This window comes from Crocuta crocuta, unplaced genomic scaffold, assembly GCF_008692635.1.
Source record: "Crocuta crocuta isolate KB4526 unplaced genomic scaffold, BGI_CrCroc_1.0 scaffold59-1, whole genome shotgun sequence".
NCBI lineage: Eukaryota > Metazoa > Chordata > Mammalia > Carnivora > Hyaenidae > Crocuta > Crocuta crocuta.
Genome location: NW_027551579.1, coordinates 2,513,597 through 2,538,913, shown reverse-complemented (window position 1 = coordinate 2,538,913; position 25,317 = coordinate 2,513,597). Strand labels below are relative to the sequence as shown.

General features: G+C 37.0%; 1 protein-coding gene across 1 annotated transcript in view; it reads right to left on the bottom strand.

Annotated features, from left to right (window-relative positions):
- RYR2 (ryanodine receptor 2) overlaps positions 1 to 25,317 on the bottom strand; it is a 674,490-nt gene that overhangs the window by 68,340 nt on the left and 580,833 nt on the right. Inside the window, exons 80-87 of the mRNA XM_077751737.1 lie at positions 23,527 to 23,630; positions 21,928 to 21,979; positions 17,908 to 17,961; positions 16,632 to 16,655; positions 5,587 to 5,686; positions 3,882 to 3,961; positions 1,003 to 1,079; positions 140 to 213 (exon numbers count right to left, since the gene is read on the bottom strand). Of these exons, the coding sequence (XP_077607863.1) occupies positions 140 to 213; positions 1,003 to 1,079; positions 3,882 to 3,961; positions 5,587 to 5,686; positions 16,632 to 16,655; positions 17,908 to 17,961; positions 21,928 to 21,979; positions 23,527 to 23,630 (565 nt within the window). The remainder of the gene's footprint in view (positions 1 to 139; positions 214 to 1,002; positions 1,080 to 3,881; positions 3,962 to 5,586; positions 5,687 to 16,631; positions 16,656 to 17,907; positions 17,962 to 21,927; positions 21,980 to 23,526; positions 23,631 to 25,317) is intronic.

Below are 25,317 nucleotides of genomic sequence, written 5' to 3'. Positions count from 1 at the left end.
AACTGTGAACATATAAGCATTTTGGCCATGTAAAAATAACCCTGCAACTCTCTATTTTGAAAAGGTAATTGGTAACTGACTTATTTCATGAAAGGGAGGAGTGGGGACAGGTGACCCTTTTAGTTTAAGTGATCGATACCTGATCCTTCTTCAGTGACCATTCCAAGTCCTTCAGCTTTGTTCTGCCGCTCAAAGGCATTTAGGTCGAGGACACTATAATAGCAGGGAGAAAATCACTTAGAGGACTAATAGAAAATTTTCTTTCTTCAGGAGCAAGTGTGTACAAGTCCTATATCATGAAATATGAACCAAATAGTAACATACCCTGAAGATGTGCCCCAATTCAATGTCTACTAACCATACTTTCCCAGGAGCAGCCCAGTTCCTCCCTAGGGCCTGCACTGAAATGATCCGTGGGAGAGGCATACATAAGGCATTAATGGGTTTTGGCTTTGGGAGTACATTACAATGTTAGCAGACACACAGAAATAGAATTATAATAATAATGTCTTTCCAGCAGGAATAGCTTATTACAAAAGTATCTTTCAGATTCCTTTGTCAAGTGCTTAGTGATTTTAAATACTGTGAAAAATAGAAAATGATGATCATAAATTAGGTTAAGGATCATTTGTTTAGGGAAAATGAGAAGCGGTCTACAAGCTTCCCAAAGAAAACTAATTAGAATTTTCCTTTTTCTCTTTTAAAATGCATACACTGTTCATTTTTGAGTGTGCAGCATATACATTAATTCTTCAAGGTTCCTATTTAAGAATAGGGAAGACTATTAAAAGGCATTACTAACATTGAGTAAGTTAGTAATTACGACATTAGTAACACCTAACAACAAGGCAGGAATGAAGACACCGTCAACTGTCCCACTTTAATGTGTACTGAATCATTTAAAAATGCTCTGTGTAGTAACTTTACCATCAAAAACATTAAACAAACAGCTTGAAAGACACAATCACTTAGTGGACCTAAAACAAGGAAGGGTGTGCTTACCTGCATGACTGCATCAGGCCAGCAAGGCTTTGAAAGAAACCCACATCCTTTTTCTCCTTGAGGTAGTCAAGCATTTTCTAAGAGAAATATATAAACCAGATGGCCACTGAACACAGCGCTTAGAATTTGTTAAGCAAGAAACATCAAAAGCATGCATTTTGTTCTGGGATAAAGATATTTAAAAAAATGCGTACAAAAATGACTGCCATCTTTACCACGACACAGTGACCAGCCCCGTCAAAACAAGATGGCTGCACACTTCAGTGCTGGCAGTTTATACAAGTGGCTTGGAATCCATGTGGGCAGTACAGTATATAAAGGTGGCTTGCAATCAATGATGACAGTATATGAAGGTGGCTTGAAACAAGAGAGCTGCTTTAGATAACCATGAGCACCATAAATATCCACAGGGAATAATACTCTCAACTCTTCTGGTCAATATTTAAGGATCTGAAGATTCAGATACTTAGTTCAAGTTTACTGGGAAGAAGGCCCACCAGGATGCTAATCGGAGATTCCCATACAAAAGCTGAGTTCCTTAAAGGGCTTTATGATCCATATGGTGTGACTACCATGTGCTAATGTCTAAAAGACATTATTTGTCTATTATAGACCTATATCTATAAGACAAAAAATTAGTTTCCATTTTCATGGTCTCTAAACCCAAGTAATGGTAGGAATCATCTGACCATTAAATGTTTCTTCTCTGTTGTCAGAATGATGTCTAGTCTCTGTGCTCAGAGTTGTGACGAAACACAAATGTAAAACATGCTAAAGCAGTGCATGGCTCCACCTTCCTAACTTTTTTTTTTAAACATTTATTTACTTTTGAGAGACAGAGCATGAGTAGAGGCAGGGAAGAAAGGGAGACACAGAATCTGAAGCAGGGTCCAGGCTCTGAGCTGTCAGCACAGAGCCTGATGCAGGGCTTGAACCCATGAGCACTGAGATCATGACCTGAGCCGAAGTCGGATGCTTAACTACTGAGCCATCTAGGTGTCCCTTAACCTATTAAATACTATAATGAGACAGCTATTTTGAATGTGGATGAAGTGTGTTGAAAGTTTCAAACAAGAAGTAGATGCAAGATGATAAAATAATAGAAGGCACCCCAAAGTTTTAAGAAAATAAAGATAGTGTTCTTCTCTGAATCTTGAATAGAGGTGAATAATTCCTATTATCAGTGTTGTCTAAACGTGACTGAGCTAAACAGTCAAAATTTTGGTAGTCATTTTTTCCACCCAAAATTGACTAAAAGCTGGTAAATATGTAAATACGGTGCACACACGCACACACGCGCACACATACACATACATACCGGTATATGCATATGAATAGGTATACAAAAACATCTGGCCATTTTCTGGGGAGTATGATAACTTACCGGTCTAATAAAACATGAAACATTTATTAATTCCTGGAATTTTTTAAACATAAGAAATGTAGCTCAGAGAATTAAAGGGAGGTGGTGGAATATGTACCTGAAAGTTTACAGACAAAAAAAAAAGAAGACCTGTATAGACAGTAAGTGTATATATTACGTGATTTCTCATGGCTACTTCTGATTCCAGGGATTTCTGAATGTAAATACTACATCATTAAGAACTTCTAAAGTAAAATATAAAGCAAGGAGAGTTATTTTTTGCTAAATATTATGGAGAGATTAGGTTTTCTTTAGTTTTCCTTTTTTTTTTTTGCATCATAGTGATTTGCTATGGAAATGAAAACAGGACATCTGTAAATTGGATGGGGGAAGAAAAGACACCATAATTTTCACTAAGTTGTGATGAAAACTTAGCTTTCTGTTCAACTATTAATCTGAGCAAGAATCACAGGTCAGATTAGCAGTAATTCTGATGGGGTCACCAATAGAAATTCCAGAGATCTTCATATTCCATCACTTAGATGAACCATTTCTTCTCAGTAATTAGACCAAGTACTAGATCTTTCATTTAATGAGTTCATAAAGAAGCACACATGAATTTACTGAAACTGTGTTTATATATTCTTAAAACCACATTTCAGTATATGTGGTTTCTCTAAGAAACCTTGCAATTTTACCTTGTGATTTAAAAACGTCACATCAAAAGAGTCCAGAGGCTTCACTAAGATGTCAGAGGCATTAAAAACAGGGAGTTAAGCACCCCAACTGACATTAGGTCTATGTACTCCTCCAGTCCGAAAATGTAATGACTGTTAACATAAACCTGTGATGGTCTGAGAGTTTTTAAATCATTCAAACATTCTTAATCTAACAAACTCACATATCTTGGCCTTCAGGTGGATATAGAGATTATATTCTTGGTTGTAATGATTGAAATTAATAAAATTCAGCCCAGATCATGTCTGATTTCTTAACAGGACATAGTTATAAAACTTGGCGAGGAAGAGATTTTTTCCATGCCCTGGGGGACTAGAATTACAACTTAAAAAAATTCTAAACAGTGCATTCTGTTTACATGTTAATGGAGGAGTAGGCTTCTCACCAAATATACAACAAAATCCTGAGAATCAACTTGTAAGATGTATAACACTATGGAAGATGATACCAAACTAGGCTCCTGAGGTAAGAATATTAACTCCCCTCTCCCCACTATTAAAACAAACCGTTTTATGCTAATTCACATGAAATGTAGGTTGCACATGATGACACTGTATGACAGGACTTCTCAAGAGAGTCAGTGCCCCGCATGGCAGGGTGCTACTGGCATGTTGGAATCCTGGGACCGATGGCCATAAAATAAAGGCATTTTTTAAAACACAGAAATGAAAAATTTTATAACCAATATTTCTTTAGGATGACTAAAATAATTCAGTGGGATGGTGAGAGGGTCCCAGTGTTTGAAGAGTACATTCTGTAGACGGCTTCAAGACCTTACCTGCTGCACTGTAGAGTTCCCACCATTTAAGATCGCAATTCCGAGTTTCAAAGTCGCAGCTACCATTGGTCCGGTATCACCTTAAAAATATAAAATATTGTGTTCCTTATATCATTTCAACCACTTCCATTAACCATTTCTGTCTCAAAATACATACTTTAAAAATTATTATCACCTCTCCCTTACAGATCTGTATAATGGTGGAGTAGGACAGACTGACTTACATATCAAAAAATATTAAAAGAGTAATAATGCATATTTTGCCAGCAATGTTTTTACTCAATCTCGTGTAATATATCCAAGAATTGAAACTAGATGAGGACATTAAAGAAAAAAACAACTTATTTTTAAATACTGACACCTAAAACTGTTAAGATTCAAAACTAATTGCACATATTAAAGTAATATTGAAATGAATAAGGGCTACCTAAAATTTTAAGGAAAATTCCTCTCCTTCTCCCTTGAATTTATTTATTTATTTATTTATTTATTTATTTATTTTAGAGAATCAGAGAGAGAGAGAGAGGGAGAGGGAGAGAGAGCACAAGCAGGGGAGGAGAGAGAGGGAGAGTCCAAAGCTGGCTCCAACTCAGGGCTCGATCCCACAACCTTGGGATCGTGACCCAAGCCAAAATCAAGCATCAGGTGCTCAATTGACTGAGCCTCCCAGGCACCCCCACTCTCCTTGATATTATGTTAAAACAACTTTATAATTTTCATTTTAGCACTTTTACCTTACTATGTTTATAGTATTGCTTTATTAGGATGACTGCTTAATTTGAAGTAAGTCATTCAAATAATACTGACAAAATTTTATTTATTTATATTTTTAGTAATCTCTAAACCCAAATGGGGCTTGAACTCATGATTCTGAGATCAAGAGTCACATGCTCTATGGACTGGGGCAGCCAGGTGCCCCATTAATGATAAAAACGAAAATCCAGTTGTCTATCCTTAGTCTATTTTACTTTCACAGTATTCACCTCTACTTATCTTAAGGTAGGATAATAGAAATAACAGAAATAGAAATAATAATAGAATAATAGAAATAGCGATGTGGGAGAGGGGTGCTTAATAACAGAATGTGTAACCATTATATCTCCATTCCATTGCCAATTAAAAATGTAGTACAGAGAAGATAGTACAAATGTAAGAAAAATTATCTTGGCTGGCGCTGAAAAATACAATAGTATTTTAATTGCTCAAAAAGACTCACTTGAAAGTCTACACATTAATATCAAGGGTCTAGAAACTACAGCCTAAGGGCCATGTCCAGTTTGTCACCTGTTTTTTGTAAATAAAGTTTTATTGGAACTCAGCCACACCATTTGTTTATATGCTGTCTCTAGATGCTTCCAGGCTACTATGGCAGAGCTGAAGGGCTATGACAGAGACCCATGGCCAGGAAAGCCGAAACCATTTATTGTCTGGCTTCTCACAGAAAACATCTGCCCACCCCTGATTTATACGGTCAGTTTGTTAGGCCTGTGTCACCATAAAATTTCCAAAACTTAATGATCAGAAATAAATCTTTTAACAAGACTCTGCAAAAAAAATCCTCATTGGACTAGGTTAATGAGAGCCTGCATTTCTGACGTCCTGACCTAGTAATGAACAGGAAACTCAGGGACTAGATAAATCAGGAGGAGTTAAATAAGGGTACTCCGGGAGAATAAAGAAGTCTGAGGAGAGTGGCAAGCCTCACCTTTGCTGGCGCTGATGGTCTGCAGCACCATCTCAGCAGCCCCGCGGTCATGGAGCCTGGCTTGCTGGTATAGAAGCTTTTGCTTTTCCATTTCTTTTTCCTGAACACAAATCCCAACCATTTATGTTGTGACTGTCATTAAGCACGGCAGCTTTCTATAAACCATATTTTTAGTCATCTCTTCATGTATGGGCTCTATGACAACATTATGGACCATTTCAACACCAACAATGTTATTCAACAGATGTTAACAATGTTCAACTCTTGGTTTTTCCCTTTATAGTTTTCTTGATATACTTTTGGTACTGGCTTATCCGGATGGATTTTCTCAATTTTAATTGTTTGATTAGTCCAAAGCCTGTATCACAGTTTTGAAGTACTGAACTTCATCATCGAAACTTGCACTTTCTGAATGATACATTTGTGCAGAAGTTTGTTATGTTTTTTAATAATCTCCCATGCCATGGCCATAACTTGATACTGCTCAGCAATTGGCTCGAGTTGCAAGTTATCACTAAATGACAGAAAAACATGAACTGAGACGTGTTGGAGTTTAAGCGAAATTGAAAGCGGATATGAATAAAAAAGGTAGGCTTCAACTAAGTAGCAGACTTATGATACGCATCTCCCCGGTCACCCCCCACCAAGAATAAAAGAAGCAATGTGCCTTTATATTTTGTATTCTTGGGTGGTAACAAACGATACTGCATGGTGCTGCTTGAGCAATGGCTGGGGTTTTGTTCTTTTCCACTGAGACTACCACTGAAAACACAAAGAAGAAAATAAAAATAAAATATAAAGGCACAGCAAGTTCAAGACTGGTAGGATCATTCACTTGAGCTATCCAGTTCGCTGGAGAATTGAGACGGAACTAAGCAGTATAAGTTGCAAAATGGAAGTTGCATAGAGCCCCTAGGACAGCGAGTCCATCAAATGGCGTGGTAGAGAAGCTTAGTCAATGGGACATGAAACAGTCAATTAGTATCATGTCCATAAACACAACGGCCAAAACATATATGACCTAAGAGCAGGAAGAGCTGCAGCAGAAGTAGCCAGAGTGACAGTTTGCTGCCATAAACTTTCCATCCAAAGTACAGAAAATAGACACAGGAAGATGGAAGAGGTTTAAAAAATGAAGGCTTGCTAGTTACAGAATATGAAAAAGAAAGTAAACTAAAAGGGGGGGGGGGAGAAATGGGCTCAAACAAATGAAAAAAAAAAGAAACCTTCAAATCAAAAGCAACCAACACAGACATTTATGCTGTTACCAGAGAGTTCTCGCCGAGGCTGGCAAATTTGTTTCTTAAATCTTTGATAATATCGTGCTGCAAAAACAAAATTGATCAGGGTTTTTTTTTCACACTATAGTTAGAGCTCCTGTGGTTAAAGTTTTATTTTTTTTCTTAAATTACGTGATAGGTCTAAATGGAAGCAGAGAAAAGAAAAAAAAAGGCAGCTTTGCTTCATATGTATAGCCATGCTAACATCTAAAAGGGTTGCCTTCATGTTTAAACCTCTTCCTGCGAAGTCAAGAACAAAACGAAAACAAAACCACAAAGACACACAAAACCATATTGTCATTACAACACAGTTTCAAAAAAACTGAAAGAAGACCCTTTCGCCTGCTCTTCAGGTGTGGCTTACAATTGGTCAGCAACATTTGATCCCTCCTTTTAGACCCAACAATCTTTCACTTTCCTCCTGAACTTTGCACTTGTGCTTCCCAAAGTAACCAATTCTTTTTGCGGAAGACTTTTTCAGTAAGACAGCGATAAGAAATTATTGGGTTAAGGAACCACCCTATCATTTTCATCTACTAAAGAGGCAAGGGAGTTAGAAAGACTGATTCTTCTATTGACCCACTAGAACATACGAAGATTTGGGAAAAACCCGAAGAAGACAGAAAGTGGCAGCATGCCATATATCCTTGAGGGGGAAAACAAAAAACAAAACATAGAAAACCCTTTGCTGTTTGTGCTCCAAAAGTAGATGGACCCGCTCAAAGATACGTCAGAACAATTTGCACAACACACTCTAGATCCTAGTATCTTCTGTGGTAACTGAAGTCATGCCCAATGGATGAAATGTCAGAATCAAGAGACAGAGAGAATATTCAATTGCCTTCGTTAAAAAACAAAAAGATCACCCTTATTTTTCTCACACACCATCTAAATTTCAATATTAATAAATACCTCAGGGGAGATGATGATTCCTCTGAAAAAAACTATGGAGCTAAAAAAGATATACTGATCTAGAAGCAGGAAAGCCATACTTCATAAAGAGGGATCAGGTCAACCTCTAGCTTGAATTTCTTCTTTGTCAGATTGAGTTGGAGCCTTTCTCTTCAGAAGATATTTAACATGATTTCTTTCTGGTACTTTGTCCTTTGAGAAGAGCTTTCTGAGTATGAAATTTAATCTCTCCATTGGAAATTTTATCACAGTGTAATAAAATAAAACCTTGAAAGCTAAACCCAGAAGTTTTCAGACAACAAAATGATGGATTATGTGGATGGAGAGAAAATTATTTAATTTCAAATTTACTGCAGATTAGTTTCTCTAAGAAAATTGAAGATAGATCTTTTTAAAGAATTTTGCTCGGGGAAATGGCACTCTGAAAGGAGCTTTTGAAAGCATCTTTCTAAGAGTAGGGTTCCTGCCCCATTCCAGATTCTGCCTAAACTGCCATAGAGTCTTAAATAAACATTATACCTTCTACTTTAAGTTCAGTCTCTAAATCATTCATTCTAATTACAAAAAAAGGTTGTGGGGAGGAGGAAGTCCAAAGTTTCAATTTTCCCTTTGGGAAAAAGTTCCAGTTACCAAGAGCAACCAGGAATTATCAGCTCTTTCCCTAATAAGATTGCTATGAACCTTTTCAAGGTCAACAGGGGTAACAAATCAGACCCATGATCAAATAGCGGGCATTGAATGGAAGTACTCAACATCATGATTGCTTTTAGTATGATTTTAGTTTGTAATAAAATATTAAGATTCTTCCATTTTTTTCTCCTAAAGTGNGAAAGACCTGAAGAAAAAAATCATCCATTCAGTTCTTCCAACAACTTGCCTTACAGGAGAAAAATATGGAAATAAAAAAATTACAACTGTCCCTTGCTTCTTGATGGAGAAAATAGTTTATCCCTGTAATGGAGATGAAAGATATTTTAAACCAGGGCAGCCTATTGAGAGCAAAACTTTTGTACTGATACTGATGGGCTTTCCTCAGTTATGTGGGCATTCGGGGCCATGTGGGCATCCCAGCTACAGGCTGTAAATAATGCCATAGGAGCCCAGTTGGCTTGCCTTTTTTTTTTTTTTTTTTCTTTGCTGATTGCTGGAACTTCCAGTACTACATTGGGTAAAGGTGACAAGAATGGACATCCTTGTCTTGTTCCTGACCTTAGAGAGAAANCATTTCCAAGCCTTCAGCAACTGCTGAAAATGTTTTCATAATGTTTTTCTCTTCAGCTGCACATGGAGGCTAGTTCTGAGTGAGTAGACCTTTTCAGGAGCTGAACTCTTTCTAAAAAGATTTCCCATAATTTTGTAATAAGTCAATCCTATCTATTCTTATTTGGCACCTTAAAGGTAGTCACAACCTACAAGGTGACACTGAATCTCAACATTATAAGGAAAAAAAAATGGAAATTTAGAAATTCAATTAGAGGACTATGAGGGCAAAAGCAAACGGCAGTGAAATGATGTTAACCCTTCAATTTACAACACAAACAGGCCAACTCTGACTAGGGGAAAACAAAAATACAGGTAAGAGTCACGTTCTCCATTTCATTTAATTCTGTCCAGTATTCTGGTTTCTGAAACTGTAGGTTGGCCACATTTATAAAGAGTCGACTTGCAGTCCTAGGAAAACACTTAAGATTATAATTCTGTCTAATAATAATGGTCCCCCACATTTATAAATTTTAAATTTTATTTCTTAAAAGTTAAATTAATGTATGTATGGAGTTTCCTAGAAGAAAATCTCCAGGAGGACAGGGGCTAAGAGGCTCGTATGTCTGTTTTAAGCACATGCATTCATATACTATATATCCAGGAACATTCCTGCACATCACAGGTCTTCAAGAAAATGAATGGAATGAGTTGCAGACCTAAATAATGTGATATCAGGTAGCATATACAACTGATCTGAAATTTTACAAATGCTATCTCTTCATGTGAAGGGCTACAAAGCTGGTACAAGATGGACGCCTCTGCCATTTATTTTCGATACTTGGTCAAAGAATTATACACGTACAAATTCTCATTCTCAAACTGTGGTTTTTTTAGCTCATTTCATTTGTTGTCTGTACCTTTAACCCATTCCCTTTGTATACATTCCCTTTGTATATATGTATACATTCCCTTTGTATATAACGGTATAATAATATTCCGGAGTTCTGCTTTTCAATAGGATGGACATAGTTTCTAATGTTTTCTCTTTAACAAAAAAAAAAAAAAAAGAAAGAAAGAAAGAAAAAGAAAGAAGAAAAGAAGGAAAGAAAAAGAAAAATATGTTTTCACCCAAAGCAAACTTTAAAATGCCACATTTTTTACTAATAGATGATCAGAGATGACAGAAGCACTAAAACAGAGAAATGTAGTTCAGTTAGTGTGTTGGAGGATCTGAAGTTTAAATGTACTATGTGGTATGATTATGGCTTACTTCTTCTTTATCACTTACAACCCCATGCCTGTTGAAATGTTTCCCCGTGGATTCAGCATATTGAGAACTAACCAGTACCATGCTAAAGCAATAAAACCCAGCTGCACTGAAATAATTTTCTATTTCAGGGTCCTGTTGACAAAATGTGTACTACATCACAAGAAACTCCAAGAACAAAATATAAAGTGGTGTGGGGTGTGGGTGGGGAGAATGAACAATTCTAAAATTAGACGTTATCAAATTAGCAAAGTTAGATTACGTTATCGTGAGAACAAATTGTGTTTTGTCCTGAGCAAAAACTGACTTACAACAGCATTCATTTATTTACCTATTTGTTTGTTTAAGCCTTAAGAGCATCAAATGCTGCCTTGTATACAGAAGGAAATGCTATGCAGATCCAGTAGCCTGACAAAAGAGAGAACAAGAAAACTAAGGTGACTGATGACCTCTAATAATATGAAGGTAGGTTACATCACGAGGGTCCCAGAGTGTTGGAATAATTCGTGGGAAAAAGGAGAAGTTAGAATACAATTTATCACAGAATGGATCATGACAGCTCATTATTTGGGTTTTGACTTCTCTCAGTGCTAGTTGTTTTAAGTGTCTATAATTCTAAGTTTTCACAAATGGTTACTGATCCTACCCCAGACCAACTCTTGTAGAACAGATGTCCTCGATGACAGTCTTGAACGTTATCTGTTGAGCCGAGAGAGGGCTTTTTCTGGAGACTGTCTTAGGGACACATAGTCCTTCCATCCTTCCAGACTCTGGGTACTTATCCTGTGCTCAGCCACCTTCCGATGTCACCTGTACCTCCGGATTTTATTGTACACATTCTCAAATAACTGCTAATATTGAATTTCTGACTACCTTTATCATTATATCACATGCTACGCTTTTCATGAAGATCCTTAGGAATTTTTGTTTCTCCAAAACAAGATGACTATGTTTATTTTATTGATATAGTATACTGTGAAATCTATGTGATAGGATGAGGACTCCTGGAAAGCTCGCAACCAGGAGTGTTGACAAATGCCAGCAAATTAGCAAGACTCTAAGGCATGGGTTTCTGAATTCACCTCATTCTTGGAAGGCTCTACATATCCCTGAAACCCTTTCATCCCTCAACACTTTTCCCTTCTTTATCTAACTGTACTACGTAAGATTATGCAATACTTTGAATGCCAACTAACTACAATTTAAATAAAAACTTGAACAAACAAGAAAATATCAAAAAGGTTGAGACATGTATATATGTACAGAAGCTAGGCTGTTTTCTACAAAATAGTTCTAAAAACTATGAAGCTTATTTTCTTTCCCACTCCTCTACAAAAGATTGGGAGAAAAAGTGACAAAAGTTTGCATGCTTTTATCAGTATTCTTGCATTTAGAAGAATTATGAGATTTTCCTGAAAAATGAAGAGAAATCACCCATGAACAGCAAATCAACACTTTTAAAGGTGAGTGTGACCCCTGAGAATATCTAGTTCAAAAGAGAAAAAGCTGAGGCACAGAGTAAATTAAATGTGACCCACTGAAGGTCACGAGGATGAAAAGCCAGGTCTCCTGTCCTGTGTAGTTCTGTTCACCCTCCTGGGAAAGTTTCTCTAAGTGCTTCCTGGCTTAATTTTGTATGAAGGTAGATTTGATTAAAATTAATAGTAACAACAAATACCTACAGAGCTTGTTATGTGATAGTCAATGTTCTGAGTGCATTATATGTATGAACTAATTTTATCCTCACCACAATCCCATGAAATAGAGTCTATAATCAGCCCCATTTTATAGATAGGAAAATTGAGGCTTAAGATCACACAGGTAGCTGGTAGAGCTGGGATTCAAACACATGTGGTTCATTCAACTGATTCTGCTGTTACCCATCTGCTGTACATAATGCAGTCAAGCATAAATCCCAACTGGGATTATTTTTTAAATACCAGCACATGCAGTCAAAACTGTCGTGTTCAGCAAAAATGAACAATTATATGTTTAAATATATATTCTACACAGTTTGCTATTTAGGTCCACACACTCAATATGCATGAGACACCATACGAAATATGTGCTTTCTGGGAACTTCTCTCATACCAGGAACATACTCCATCCCTGCCCCATACCCCTTCTCTCCAGACTTAGCAATGTGCCTTGCTTCTGAGGCAGAGTGGGCCCTAGAAATGGCTCACACCATTACTGTGGTTATGAAACCTGTCTCCTACCCACTACTACCACCCACTAAGGAGGCCCCAAGTTCATGTATACAGAGAGACTGCAGTGCCTGAACAGTCAGCTGGACCCAAGCTAGCTTTGGCTTCCCCAAGGGGTGCATGGAAAATCTGCTTAACATTAGGAAGTATGAATACATTAAGTCCCTATGACCAATAAAAGGTTAAGAGGTGGGACAGAACCAGTGCTCATCCTTTGTCCCATTAGGCACTGTTCCAAGATGCATATGGTCATTCTACGGCCATCTGACACTACTGTTGAATAGCTGTGGTCAGCTCCACACTATCTTGTATTTGCTCTCTCCTTCCTTCGATCATCCATTCTCTTTTGCCCTCACTCTTACTTCCCTGGGATTGTACCACCCCTCAAGTCCAATACAGTGTTAACACATAATCTCTTTGCCCTGTTTTCCAAGGAATCTGGGCTAAGACATGGGGGTATTACTTGAGATCGATGATTTCGGTATAGAACTGTATGGGTAGCAAATTGCAGCCAGAGACATGAGAACAATGGCCATCAAACTTTCTTCTCCCTTCTCTATGGTTCAATAGTACAACAAGCAACTCAACACTTGAGTCTGCATTTTGGGTATGTTGGTGCTTCTGCAGTAGAAACTTAGTAATTATACGTATACCTAATAACAGGAATCATTAGGTATGATTAGTTTCATTAGTTACAATGTTCTAGATCCATAGCTGTATCTCTGACTTTTTATATGTAAGGGTTGTCTTTGGCAAGACTTGGGGAGCCCTTCTAATTTAAATTGCTTTGTTCCTATAAGCAGAGTAAGTGAACCCATTCAAAGATCAAATTATATAGCTGTTGGAGAGGGTGCATCTTATAGCCAATTCATTCTTGAAGGATTGCCAAAGAATGGAATTGTATTCTAAATTAGATCATTGGAGGAGCCAAAGGCAGTTTTATCACTGGGTACAGCTAAATAGCATTAGATATTAAAGACATTTGGGCCTAAATTGATTCTTCTACACTTAGTGATGCATATTTTGGACTATGAGCTGGGTATTGGTCTGAATTCGTTAGGTATGATGTCGTTTTAGTTATGCCTGATGCCCATCTGGGGCAGAATATAAGTTAGTCTCCTAAAGTTTGTTTAATACAGAATATCAACTCTGCCATACGCATATTTAATATTTAAGAGATAAGCAATTCTCTTTAATCAATAATACAGAATAACAGAACCTCAGGGATTCAACAGAGACTTCATCTGTGAATTAGAAATTGGGCATTTGCCAAAGGATGATGCAACTTGCCTAATGTTTGAGAAAGATGGTCTAGAAGGCAAGTTAATGCTCCATTCCTCTGGCTTACTTAAGCGCCACTGTCATTAATTTGGAGTTTTATTAAGAAATAAATCTATATTATAGTACCTTAATATTCCATAGAAATCCTTTCATTGAATTAGCACTTAATGCCACACACATAGAGTTTCGAGAATGGCATTAAAGAGGCAACCATCTCGGGGAGGTTTCTGGGTATTTTGCAAAATCATAGTTTAAAAATGTGGTTTACTCTGGTACTAAATCTCTTTGTTCATCTAGTTGAGAAAAACCCATCATGCTCAGAAAAATGAAGTTATTGGACTTGCAACATTATTAATGTGTTATTATTATTATTTGCTTTGGCTTTTGAAAAATTCAAAGCCAAACAAGGCATTCAACTGCAGTAATAAACATTTTGAGTAATTACTAAAACACTTTTTCCTTTTCAGTTACTCTTCTTAAGATTTAACTGTCTTTTTGTGTAGTCTTAGTATTAAAGTAGTCCCAAATCTAAAAAGAGTTATATATAATTAAGTATGCAACAGTTATTATATAAATAGTTACAAGAAAATAATATTTACATATATTATTGATGAAGCAGGGAATTGAATTATCAAGTTGAATCAGGCAAGTTTTAACAGAATATCAACAAAACATACATGTGATGGAAAAAGAAAAGAGCTGGCAAATACTCAGCATATTAGTCTCCACCTCCTGTGTTTAATGTTTCTTAAACTTCGCTTCCTCCTGCATGAAAATTTTTTCTATAATGCCATCTTTTAAAAGTACCTGGTTTCTTCTCAATATCTTCACTGTATACTTACAGATGAAGAATTGAAGTAGAAAGTACGGCAGATATTAATAGTCAGTCAGTTATGGGGATAAAATTAAATTATCACACACTTTATGTTATTCTCAAAATTGTTGAACATAATTTGCTTTAATAATTATTGAAACTGCCAAATAACCTTTTTGATTATTATAACTTGGATGAAAAATTCCACTCTTAGACTATCTCTAAGTGATGTTAAACAACCAGACACTTCAATGTAAACAGTCTGGTAGATTACTAAATTTATGAAGAGAAAGTAATAATCCAGTTGTCTGGTCAAATTTTCTGTGTTCTGTTAGTATTATGGAGTCAACCTCAGATAAGAATATCTTCATAGGTGAGTGTCTCCCTCTCTGGTTCTCTTTTTCAACTTGGTAAGAGTTCATATTACTTACTCATAAAGTATGTATTTTGTGAAAAGTAGCACACTACACGAATTAGGCATATATAATAAGTTACAATCCTGAATCACATGCAAATAGAGTAAAATATCTGGTTAAGGGATGAACCTTTCCAAATCTTGTCTATGGTTATGCATATGAATAAATGGCAATCGTAAGTAACTTTAAAATCGTGTTTCATGGTGAGGGACGGGAGAGACATTTATATCTTCTTTCCTGTGATTAACTGCCAGTCTATGAATGTCTTGTCAGTCATTCTAAATCCAGGGCATGTAATGTTGTCTCAGGTCAGGCTTCATGCTTCACCTGATTTCTTGTCTTCAGTCTGACCTGAATCCTAGACTGATTCTACCACTAACCATTCCTAAATTTCTTTCTTGAATAGGAACTTATCGTTTTTGAAGAGGGAATAACCAGATTTGACCCTATTTACCAAACTGAATTTGATTTTAGATCCCCCTGAAACCGTATCCTCTCTCAAAGGAAGACCGTTTTCTTAACCAGCAACACATTCCTGACCTTCCTTATCTACCCTTATCAATACATTCTTGGGGCATGAACTTTGGTGCTAGGAAATAAAATCTTTGGTCCCTTCATGTTTTCAATTCTCAATAATTCGAAAGAATTCTACCTGAGATAGTTATAAAAGCATAAATACCAACTTAGCATCACACTCATTATTACCTAATATGTAAGCCCAGAATATACCATTGTCATATCTATTATATGCCATTAACTATATTATATCCATCCAATGAGAATTAATATCTGACAGCTGTATGAACTCAAATTTTTACATTTATAAGGATCATAATGTAACAATAATATACTCTTCCAAACATAACAGTGAGTTAAAATATTATCATCTGTTTCTTCTAAATAGATTCTTCATGATATTATAAATTCATTTTAACAGTAATTTTTTTTTAACTAAAGCCTTGATGGGTATTTTTTTTTTCCCTGGGATGTTCTAATCAACTTTCCTACGAACTAGTGTCACGAAAATAAAATGTAAGCTTAACAGGGTTCATAACAAACAAAAATCTTTGTGATCCTAGATCAAAATGTTTTTTTTTGTTAGATAATGTTCCAAGCACTTAGTTATTCAAAATATTAAGAGATAGAAATAATTATCAAGTTATTCCTTGTAATGAAATGCTGAAATCGACATTAAAATTGTGGAACAGCTTCTCTGGTTACTAACTAGAGGTATTAGTAGCACAGTGGGAAGGCAAACTTCTTTCCAATCCCATCAGCAATGCCATTTATCATGTTTCTTTTAGACTAACAAGACTTGTATTAAATAAACATCAAGAGGGATGAGGCCAGAATGCTGTACTGAAAGACCCTTAGCTGAAAGTTAATCAGCTGAAGGGTTAGCCTTCCACCCCAGCACACCCTGCAGCCCAGGGTTCACATGTAGGCTAACATTTCAAATTATGAGTTATTGGAATTACAAGAAGAATAAATCTCTGTCAAGGAACGGGCACTCAAGGGATCAATTGCATTAGAGCTACAAACTTGTAGAAAGATTGCAAGACCTTTTATTACAAAAGAATCCAAGATGTTGGGTCTAACAAAGGTAAATGTCACAAGAAACTGAAACTCAGACCCGGACAAATACACACATATATATAGTTTTACCTTGCTGCGTTGGGATCCTGTGACCTTAAGGAAGGATGAGGACAAGAAGCAAAATAGCAATAAACAATTGCTCGGAAGACAGTGATAGACCATAAATGGTGTGCACTTCAGAAAAAACAATATTATTTGCTGCTCAGAGCTCATTTGAATTTACCTGAGTTTCTTATCAATAAAGACAGATTTGAGAATAAAACACACATACACTAGAAAAGATCATAGTGTCATGTAGGAAATTAATCTTATGGCATCTTTCTCAGTCAGCAACAGTCATGGGGTATTCTCAGATTAGTTTTTGTACTTTCTACACACTGACTTCAATGCTGCAGAGATGCTGTATTGAATTGTTTCTGGAAAGGACACTACTCTTTGTCAACCTCTCAACCTGTACCTTTCTAGGGGACCACTGTAATTAAGGACTGACTGCTGGCCACTAATCTGTTGTTTCCAGACTCCTAGCTCAAAATCCAAGTGTGTAGCAGAAAAACATAAATAACATAATCTATTTCTTTCTACTTCATTTCTTTTTGAAAATTCTAAAAAGAAAAAGAAAAGAAAAAGAAAAAAGAAACAAAGAGAAGGGGTGGTTAGCAACAACTCTTTTTTTTTTTTTTTTCCAGAGAAAGCAAAAGTCAAGTCTAAATAAAGGGGAAAAATAATACTGACTTTACTTCTGGCTAAGTGACATTGAGCAGTCTAATTTTCTGGATATTTACAAGTTGAGAACACTTGAAAAAATAATAGTAGAATAGAACATAGCCCTAGGAATATATGCATTCCTACCTCATGCAAGCAAACTGCGGTCTGTGCCACCATCTACATATGTACAGGGAATGAGTGACCTAATTGGGTTCAAGTCAAAAGAAGCCGAATCTTTTAAGAATCCAATTCAGAAGAAAATATCAAACCAAAGGTTTAATTAAAAACTCGATGTCATGTTGCTCTTCAATGAGTATTTTCCTCCCATGTCCATTGGAAATTTCAGATCACAACATTCACTGAGATGAGAACGATTTGAAGCGATCTCATCTCTGAGGGTTCTCAGGAACACTCATTCTGAACATATGGGTTTTATTGGATTATTTCATTATTCTACGTTCCTTGGTCTTAACTTTTGCAAATGTTAGGACTCAGATTTGTCTATCCAGCTTCTGACATGCAGTTCCTGGACACAATAAGCTGCAATAAGCCATGAAGCAAGAAACATAAATGTCAGTTATAAGCTATGAAACAATGTTTCAAAGTAGAAAAAAGACAAATCTAGAAAGATCCATCTTACTTCAAAACTCTTCACTTCTTCTTCACCATCATCATCTTCCTCGTCATGACAACTCTGATACATGAAAAACATTAAAAAGGTCAGCAGGATTAGAATATGTTGAGGCAGAAAGCACTAAAGAATGTTGCATAGAACACTAAATCATTGGTATTAATTTATCATTGACATTGTTTACACAGATGTATCAGATATAGTAAATGTAGACGGCATGACCAATGAATTCATGACCTACCAAAAATGATACTGTGCTTTTACAAAATAAAAATATTCAATTGCCAATTTTATGCATATCATGGAGATATTTAATGAGGTCCCTACCAAACTACACATCCTACTTATTCCTGTATTTGCTTTGTTCGAGCCAAATTTCAGGCCTTACGTTTTTATCCATACATACCTTTTTATCTACTTCCCACAGCTAAAGTTTTTGTTTGATAAATTAGGAAGAGGGGTGAGGACAGAGAGTACCTGCTTCAAATCCTGATGCTGCCAATTATTAGCTGTTTAGCTTAGGGCAGTTCCCTTACCTCTCTGGGTCTCCATTTCCTCATATTTAAGATGGGAGTAAGAAAAAGAAGAGGGCTCCTGAGAAGATTATACGAATTAACATATGCTAATGGTTTACCACTTAGAAATAAGTGTCTGAGAATAATAAGCATTTAATACAGCTCAACAGCTATTATTATTATGGATGACCAAAGGAAGATGGTCATTAACCAGTACCTATGGCAGCTCTTCAAAGCTAGATTGTTCCAACCCATCTAAGGATCTCTTATGGTCAGCAAGCACTCAGTGTATCAGCGAAGGGAATGGTGACAAGTAATTAAATATTAAGTTACAAATCAGAAAACTACTTTCAGTTCAATGATTACCTGTATTTTGAGTATAGAGATGAAGAGGGGATGGGAGGGAAGGCACAGAATGTGACCCTCCTACCCACACAAGGATAGATTCTTTTGTTCATTCAACAAATATTGACTATCACCCTTTCCAATTCAGAATAAGAGTGAAAACATGGTTTGCAAAGGAGAAAGTAAAGGGGACATAGACCTATGACAATGCTGCTGTTTGGAAAAGGTGTTCAGTAGTATGTTGCCCTCCAGAAACAAAGATGTGAATTATTGATTCAGAGTGTGGGGAATTTTCTGCTATGTGCTAATGCCACCTTGGCTCCCATGTAATCAGTTAATCAGCAATTTTAAAAAATAAGAACATGACTTTAGCAAAACATGTCTGCAAAACAAATCAGTGGTCCTCCATAAATACTATATATCTAATGTTAAATACAGATGAATTTCGGCTTCTCTGTCCTCTAAGGTTACCTATGTGGTATTTCCCTCTTCTGCATTTGTAATTAGAAGTGAAGCAAAGGGGTGCCTGGGTGGCTCAGTAGGTTAAGTGTCTAACTTTGGCTCAGGTCATGATCTCACAGCTCATGGGTTTGAGCCCTGAATCAGGCTCTGTGCTGACAGCTCAGAACCTGAAGCCTGCTTTGGACTCTGCGTCTCCTTCTGTCTCTCTGCCTCCCCCCAATATGCATGCTGTCTCTCTCTCTTAAAAATAAACATTAAAAAAATTCAAAAAAAGAAGAGAAGTGATGCATAGGGCTTTTATCAGGTAACAAGCATGTTTACTATTTAAGCAAATTAGAACACTAATATGAAATGTCTCTTAAGAATGGACAGTTTTAAATTGTCTCCTATATAAATTTCATTACCTTTAGAAGTACCAAGAAGAAAAAATAAGTTTTTTTTTAAAAAAAGTGTATTTATTTCTTCATTTATTTTGAGAGAGAGAGCATGGGAGGGTCAGAAGGGGAGGGACAGAGAGAATCCCAAGCAAGCTCTGCACTGCCAGCACAGAACCCAACGTAGGGTTCGAGCACACAAACCGTGAGATCATGACTTGAGCTGAAACCAAGAGTCAGACATTCAACTGACTGAACCTCCCAAGTGCCCCTTAAGATGAAAAATATGTTCAGAAAAATTGTCATTTTAGGTTATAATGATAAGTTTAAGCCATGAAAGTCCTACGACATCCTTGCTTTTAGAACTTAAGGAATTTAGAACTCTAGCTGACAGGTATTTTGTATGTGGAATCTATTTAATGGCTCATGATCTAAAATAATTTTTTTATTTAAGTAGAAAATATCAGACTATATTGCTCACAGGAAGGATATTAATTTCATGAAAATTTTCTTTCAACCTATTTTTGTTTCCATAAATATACTGGATAAATGTGTTTCTTATTGTGGGTTATGCTTTTTTAATGTTTATTTATTTATTTTGAGAGAGGGAGGGAGAAAGAGTGTGTGCACACTCACAGGTGTGAGAAAGGCAGAGAGAGAAAGGGAGAGAGAGAATCCCAAGCAGGCCCCATGTCATAAGCGTGGAGCCTGACATGGGGCTTGATCTCATGAACTGTGAGACCATGACCTGAGCCAAAATCAAGAGTTGGATGTTTAACCAACTTGGCCACCCAGGCACCCCTGTGGGTTATGGTTTAAAATGAAGCTGGAAGGTAACAAGTTTTCCTTATACTCTATAACCTGTGCTCTCCCCCTGCTCCCATTCATTCAAGGTCTCACACCACAAATAACTCCCTTGCCCATTCTATTGGCTCCTGGCCACCAGGACAGAGCATGTTCAAATCCTCTCTTAAACAAAAGTAAACAAATGGCAAACAAAAATAATCCCCCTTCAACCTCACAATTCTATCTGGATATTGTTTTTCTCTCTTTGTCTCTCTCAATCTTCTGGTAAAGAAACGTCTAGGCTGCATCTCCTCACTCGTGAATCTCTGCTTATATACCCACAATATGGCACTCGCACCACCAATGGCCCCTCTCCATCATCCTCTGAAACTGTTCTCACCATGGTCACATGATGCCCATGTAATAAATCCTGGAGAAGTTTCCATTCTTACCTTACTCATCCATACTCTTAGCAGCATACGATTCTGTTGACTACCCCCTTAGATCCACAGTTCCTACATATGCTCACGCTTAAGATTCTCTACCTGCCTTTTTTTTAATGGGTTCCTTTTCTTCTAATCATCTCTCATACACCCATGTCTTTAGAGGCATGGTTGCAGGCCTTCCCCTCTCATGGGGGAGAGATATCCTTCTCTTTCTGGGCAAGACCATCCACGTCTATGAATTTGGTTCCCTTTGAATGCTAGTAAATCCCAAATCTGTATTTATAAGCCATCCCTGAGATACTGAATGTCAGACACGAATGCCTCATCACATGTCTGACATCTCCACGTGGCTGTCCCACAGGCATTTTTAACTAATAAGTTCAAAATGTTATAGGTCACCTTTCCTCTTCACTCTAGGCCTTCAATTCTTCTGGGGTCCCCATCTCAGTATCTGGTACCAACATCTACCCAACTGCCCATGTGAGAAGCTTCAGGGACACCCTGACTCCTCTTTTAAACTCATCCCCTCATTCACCTGTCTACTGTGAGATATAAATGAAACCAAGACTCAGTAAAAACTAGCTGTTACTATTTTTACATGCTCCACTTGTCACCAGACAGTCATCGACTCCCTTAAAGCTTAGACTAAGCTGGCCTCACAACCATACAACCTGTTCCTTATACCCCTAATAGCAGCCTCTACCATCGAACCTGACAGAGCTTTTTGCAATCACTTGCCTACATTTTATCTCCCTCAGATTATAAACTCCAAGAAGGGTGTGTGCATTTTCTTCTTATTTTCCATGTTATCTACAATACCTTGAGGCCCAGTGAGTATTTGTTGAATGAATGAATGAATGTTTGGAAAATTAGCTCCCCATAAATAAAATGTAAATGCGGAAACAATGATTACCTGTCAAGGAAGTTAGAATAGAGATTTTCTCAGTAAGTGGAAATTTAAGACTAATGGCTCTTAGGCTTCTAGGATTTAACAGTATTTCATTTGGACCCTGAAACACATAGATTCTTTATCTTTCTGTCAGATGAAAACAATTTTCCTTTATTAAAATTAAACATTAAAGTCAAGATGTATTTATTTACCTTTGCCATAATATCTGCATAAGCCATATACAAAAAATCTTCCTCCAGTTTGCTGTGAAAAACAAGAAGAACACATGAGTTTTTAAGCGGGAGGCTTGTCATGTGCAGAACTACCATCACTGTGTAAAATAACCTTTACCTTTCAACCAGTATGCCCTTTTAAAATGACATAAACACAAAACCTAGGCAAAGTCATCATTCAAAAATACTGTAGAATCAGAGAGCAAGGATCTCAGACCTAAACAGTTGTCCCACCTTACCTTCTGGAAGAGGCCTTCAAATCTCACACAATAAATGGACTATTGATTTACACACAAATGTAATAGCTGTCATTTCTTGAAACTACAGAAGCTGAAACAAGTACATTTAAATGAGGGAGGGGCTTTGACAGCAGAAGCAATATTTGACACTAGATGGAAAGACTCCCCAGATTCTCAGGCTACTATATTGTCTGAAAATATAGTGGTCATAGTGATTCTTAAAAATTAAGAAATATGTTTATTAATCCTTTTCTTAAGGTATGTGGAAATCATTATTTCATGAAGCAAGGTTTCCATCAAAAATCACCTAATATTTGCAAAGCTGTTTCAGCAGCTCTATGTTTCAGCCATCAGAAAAATTCACTTATGAAAATACCTCATTACCTGACAAGGCCAGACAGAGGGTTGCTCTATGCTTAGGAATGAGATGATTTTGTTAGTTAGGAAATAATAAGAGAGAGAGAAAGAGAGAGAGAGAGAGAGACATCGTGAGAGAATGGATCACATTGGCTAAGAGGGAGAAATGTGCATTATTATGGCATGCAGAGAGGTCACATGAATTCATCTAGACTCTGAAAACATTCATGTGGATAGGACTGATAATTAAATTATCTTCCAGCTTCTGCAGGAAGCAGAGTGAGGTGTAGGGAAAAGGAGGATTTCTTCTGCATGGCAGGGATGCAGATAAATGTTTTATAACCTCTCAAAGGTTTCCTTCACAGAGCGAATCTATGCAGTGCTCCCTATTAGGAGCAAATGCTGAGCTTATTCTGATTACTTGGCATCTGAGTGCAAAGCTTATTTAACCACAGAGTGGGTCAGCCTCAGTGGCTTCAGGGAATTCATATGAACAAGGCTTTAGAAGCCAAGGAAAGTGGAGAATGCCCTTAAAATAGACCTCAAAAAATTTCCTGTTGAGATGATGGTTTACCCACCTTCTAAAGGTTTCCTAAGACCCAACGCACAATCTACCCAGGAAATTTGGGTCACCATGGGCCTCCCCATATTTTTTTGTGTACTGGAATTTGCTTTGGGCTCTTTTATTTATAAAGGCCATTTGTGAAGAAGAAAAAATCATTTTATAAGATTTAGGATCAAGTAAATCAGCTAATAACAAAGTTGTCAGGAAGAACTGGAGCTCATAGTTAAGACATGGAAGCCTGCACTTGAATGAATGTTGGCCTACAGGTGTGTGACTGACAGTCCTTTCTTGGAACAATTCTCTCTCCTAATGAGAATCAGATGAAACCAAAACATGAATATGTGACACACAGGATACTGAGACACTGGATTTCTTTATCTGTTCTTCCTATGCTCACATGAACCCTCCCAACCATACCATTTCTCTGTTAAAGCTGTTCGACTAAACAAAAGGATGAGCTGATGGAGGGGATCAACTCTCTTCGTGCTTTCCTCTTCCTCTGGAGGGTCTGCACCGGGTTTCTACAAAAGACAAAATTGATAAAATTTCACATTAAAATGAATTTTCACTCAAACTCAGAAACAATATGAGGGTCAGGAACAATGAATAAAAGGAAAGCTATTTTCTTCCTGCTGAGGCATGTGTGTGCAACTGCACACGCTTTATAGGCTTTGTGCATGCACGTGTGTGTTTTATATATACTTTGCATATGTGTGTGCTACACAATCAATGCAAAATTATGCAGCTTAAAAAGTTATTTAATAATTGGACCCAAAAACACTATGGGTGAGGATGACTCACATTATTTAAATACTCTGCTGTTCTCAGAAGCAGATTTACACCCGGGGGGGTATTTAGTACAGAGATTTCAGCTTTACAGGGGGGCTCAACTTACAAAGAATTACAACAAAATCCTAAGTTGTTCCAAGTATAAAAATTTAGTCCATACAACACTGAAAATTGATTATTAAACACGGCACTGTCTTTGCCTACATAAACCGTGACAGGGAAAGAATGCTAAAAGTTAACGCGTGAACCACATCCACATTTTTTATTTTTGGTTACATTAAACTTAAAAAGAATAATTTTGTACTATTAGAACTTTTAACATGAGGAAAACTATTATGCATTTTTACTGACTATAGGATTAATTAACCTTGACTGTCTGTTGAATGAATGGTTTAATGACTTTTGATACCTCTGCAGCCTTACCTATTTAGACTGATTTTCTCTCTACATAAATGAAGTTCTTTCCTGGATTTAAAGTTTAATATTGTGGGTACTGGGTATACTTCTGTAAGATACGCAAAAGTCTCTGGGTTGTTTTGGTTTTAAAGACAAACTAGAATTCATTTAAAATATATGGGGATAATAAGGGTTGAGCTTTCATGAATTTTATCAGTTTATCCAATGTTCCCTGATAACATGAGAGTTAAAAAAAAAACACCACAGCTTTTAGAGACAAGGTCTTTAAATTGGGAGTCAAGAAACCTCCAAGTAGTCTGCAAAATTCCACGGGACCATATCCCTCTAAGTTTTCCTGAGAAAATGGTTTTCATCAGATATTTTCAAAAATAATTTTATGTTTATTTATTTTTGAGAGAGAGACAGAGAGAGAGAGAAAGAGACAGAGCATGAGGGAGGAGGGGCAGAGAGAGAGGGAGACACAGAATCTGAAGCAGGCTCTAGGCTCCGAGCTGTCAGCACAGAGCCCGACGTGGGGCTCGAACTCACAAACCATGATTATCGTGACCTGAGCCAGAGTCAGAGACTTCACCAACTGAACCACCCAGGGACCCTGGTTTTCATCAGATATTTAAACAGGTCCATGACTTTTAAAAGATTAAGACTGGGCGCCTGGATGGCTCAGTCAGTTAGGCATCTGACTCTTGATGTTGGCTCAGGTCATGATCTCATGGCTTCTTGAGTTTGAGCCTCACATCCTGCTCTATGCTGATAGCATGGAGCCTGCCTGGGATTCTTTCTCTCCTCTCCTCTCTCTCTCTCTCTCTCTCTCTTTCTGTTCCTTCCCCACTTGTACAGTGCCTCCCCCCTCAAAAAAAATAAACATTAAAAAATTAAAGAAAAAAAAGGTTAAGACTGCTCTGTTCTCAGTACAAGAACATCTTTACCCACAAAAAATGGCAGGACCAGAACTCTAGTCGCCATCTACTGCATTTTACCAGGGCTTCCCGTTCCTGTGTACAG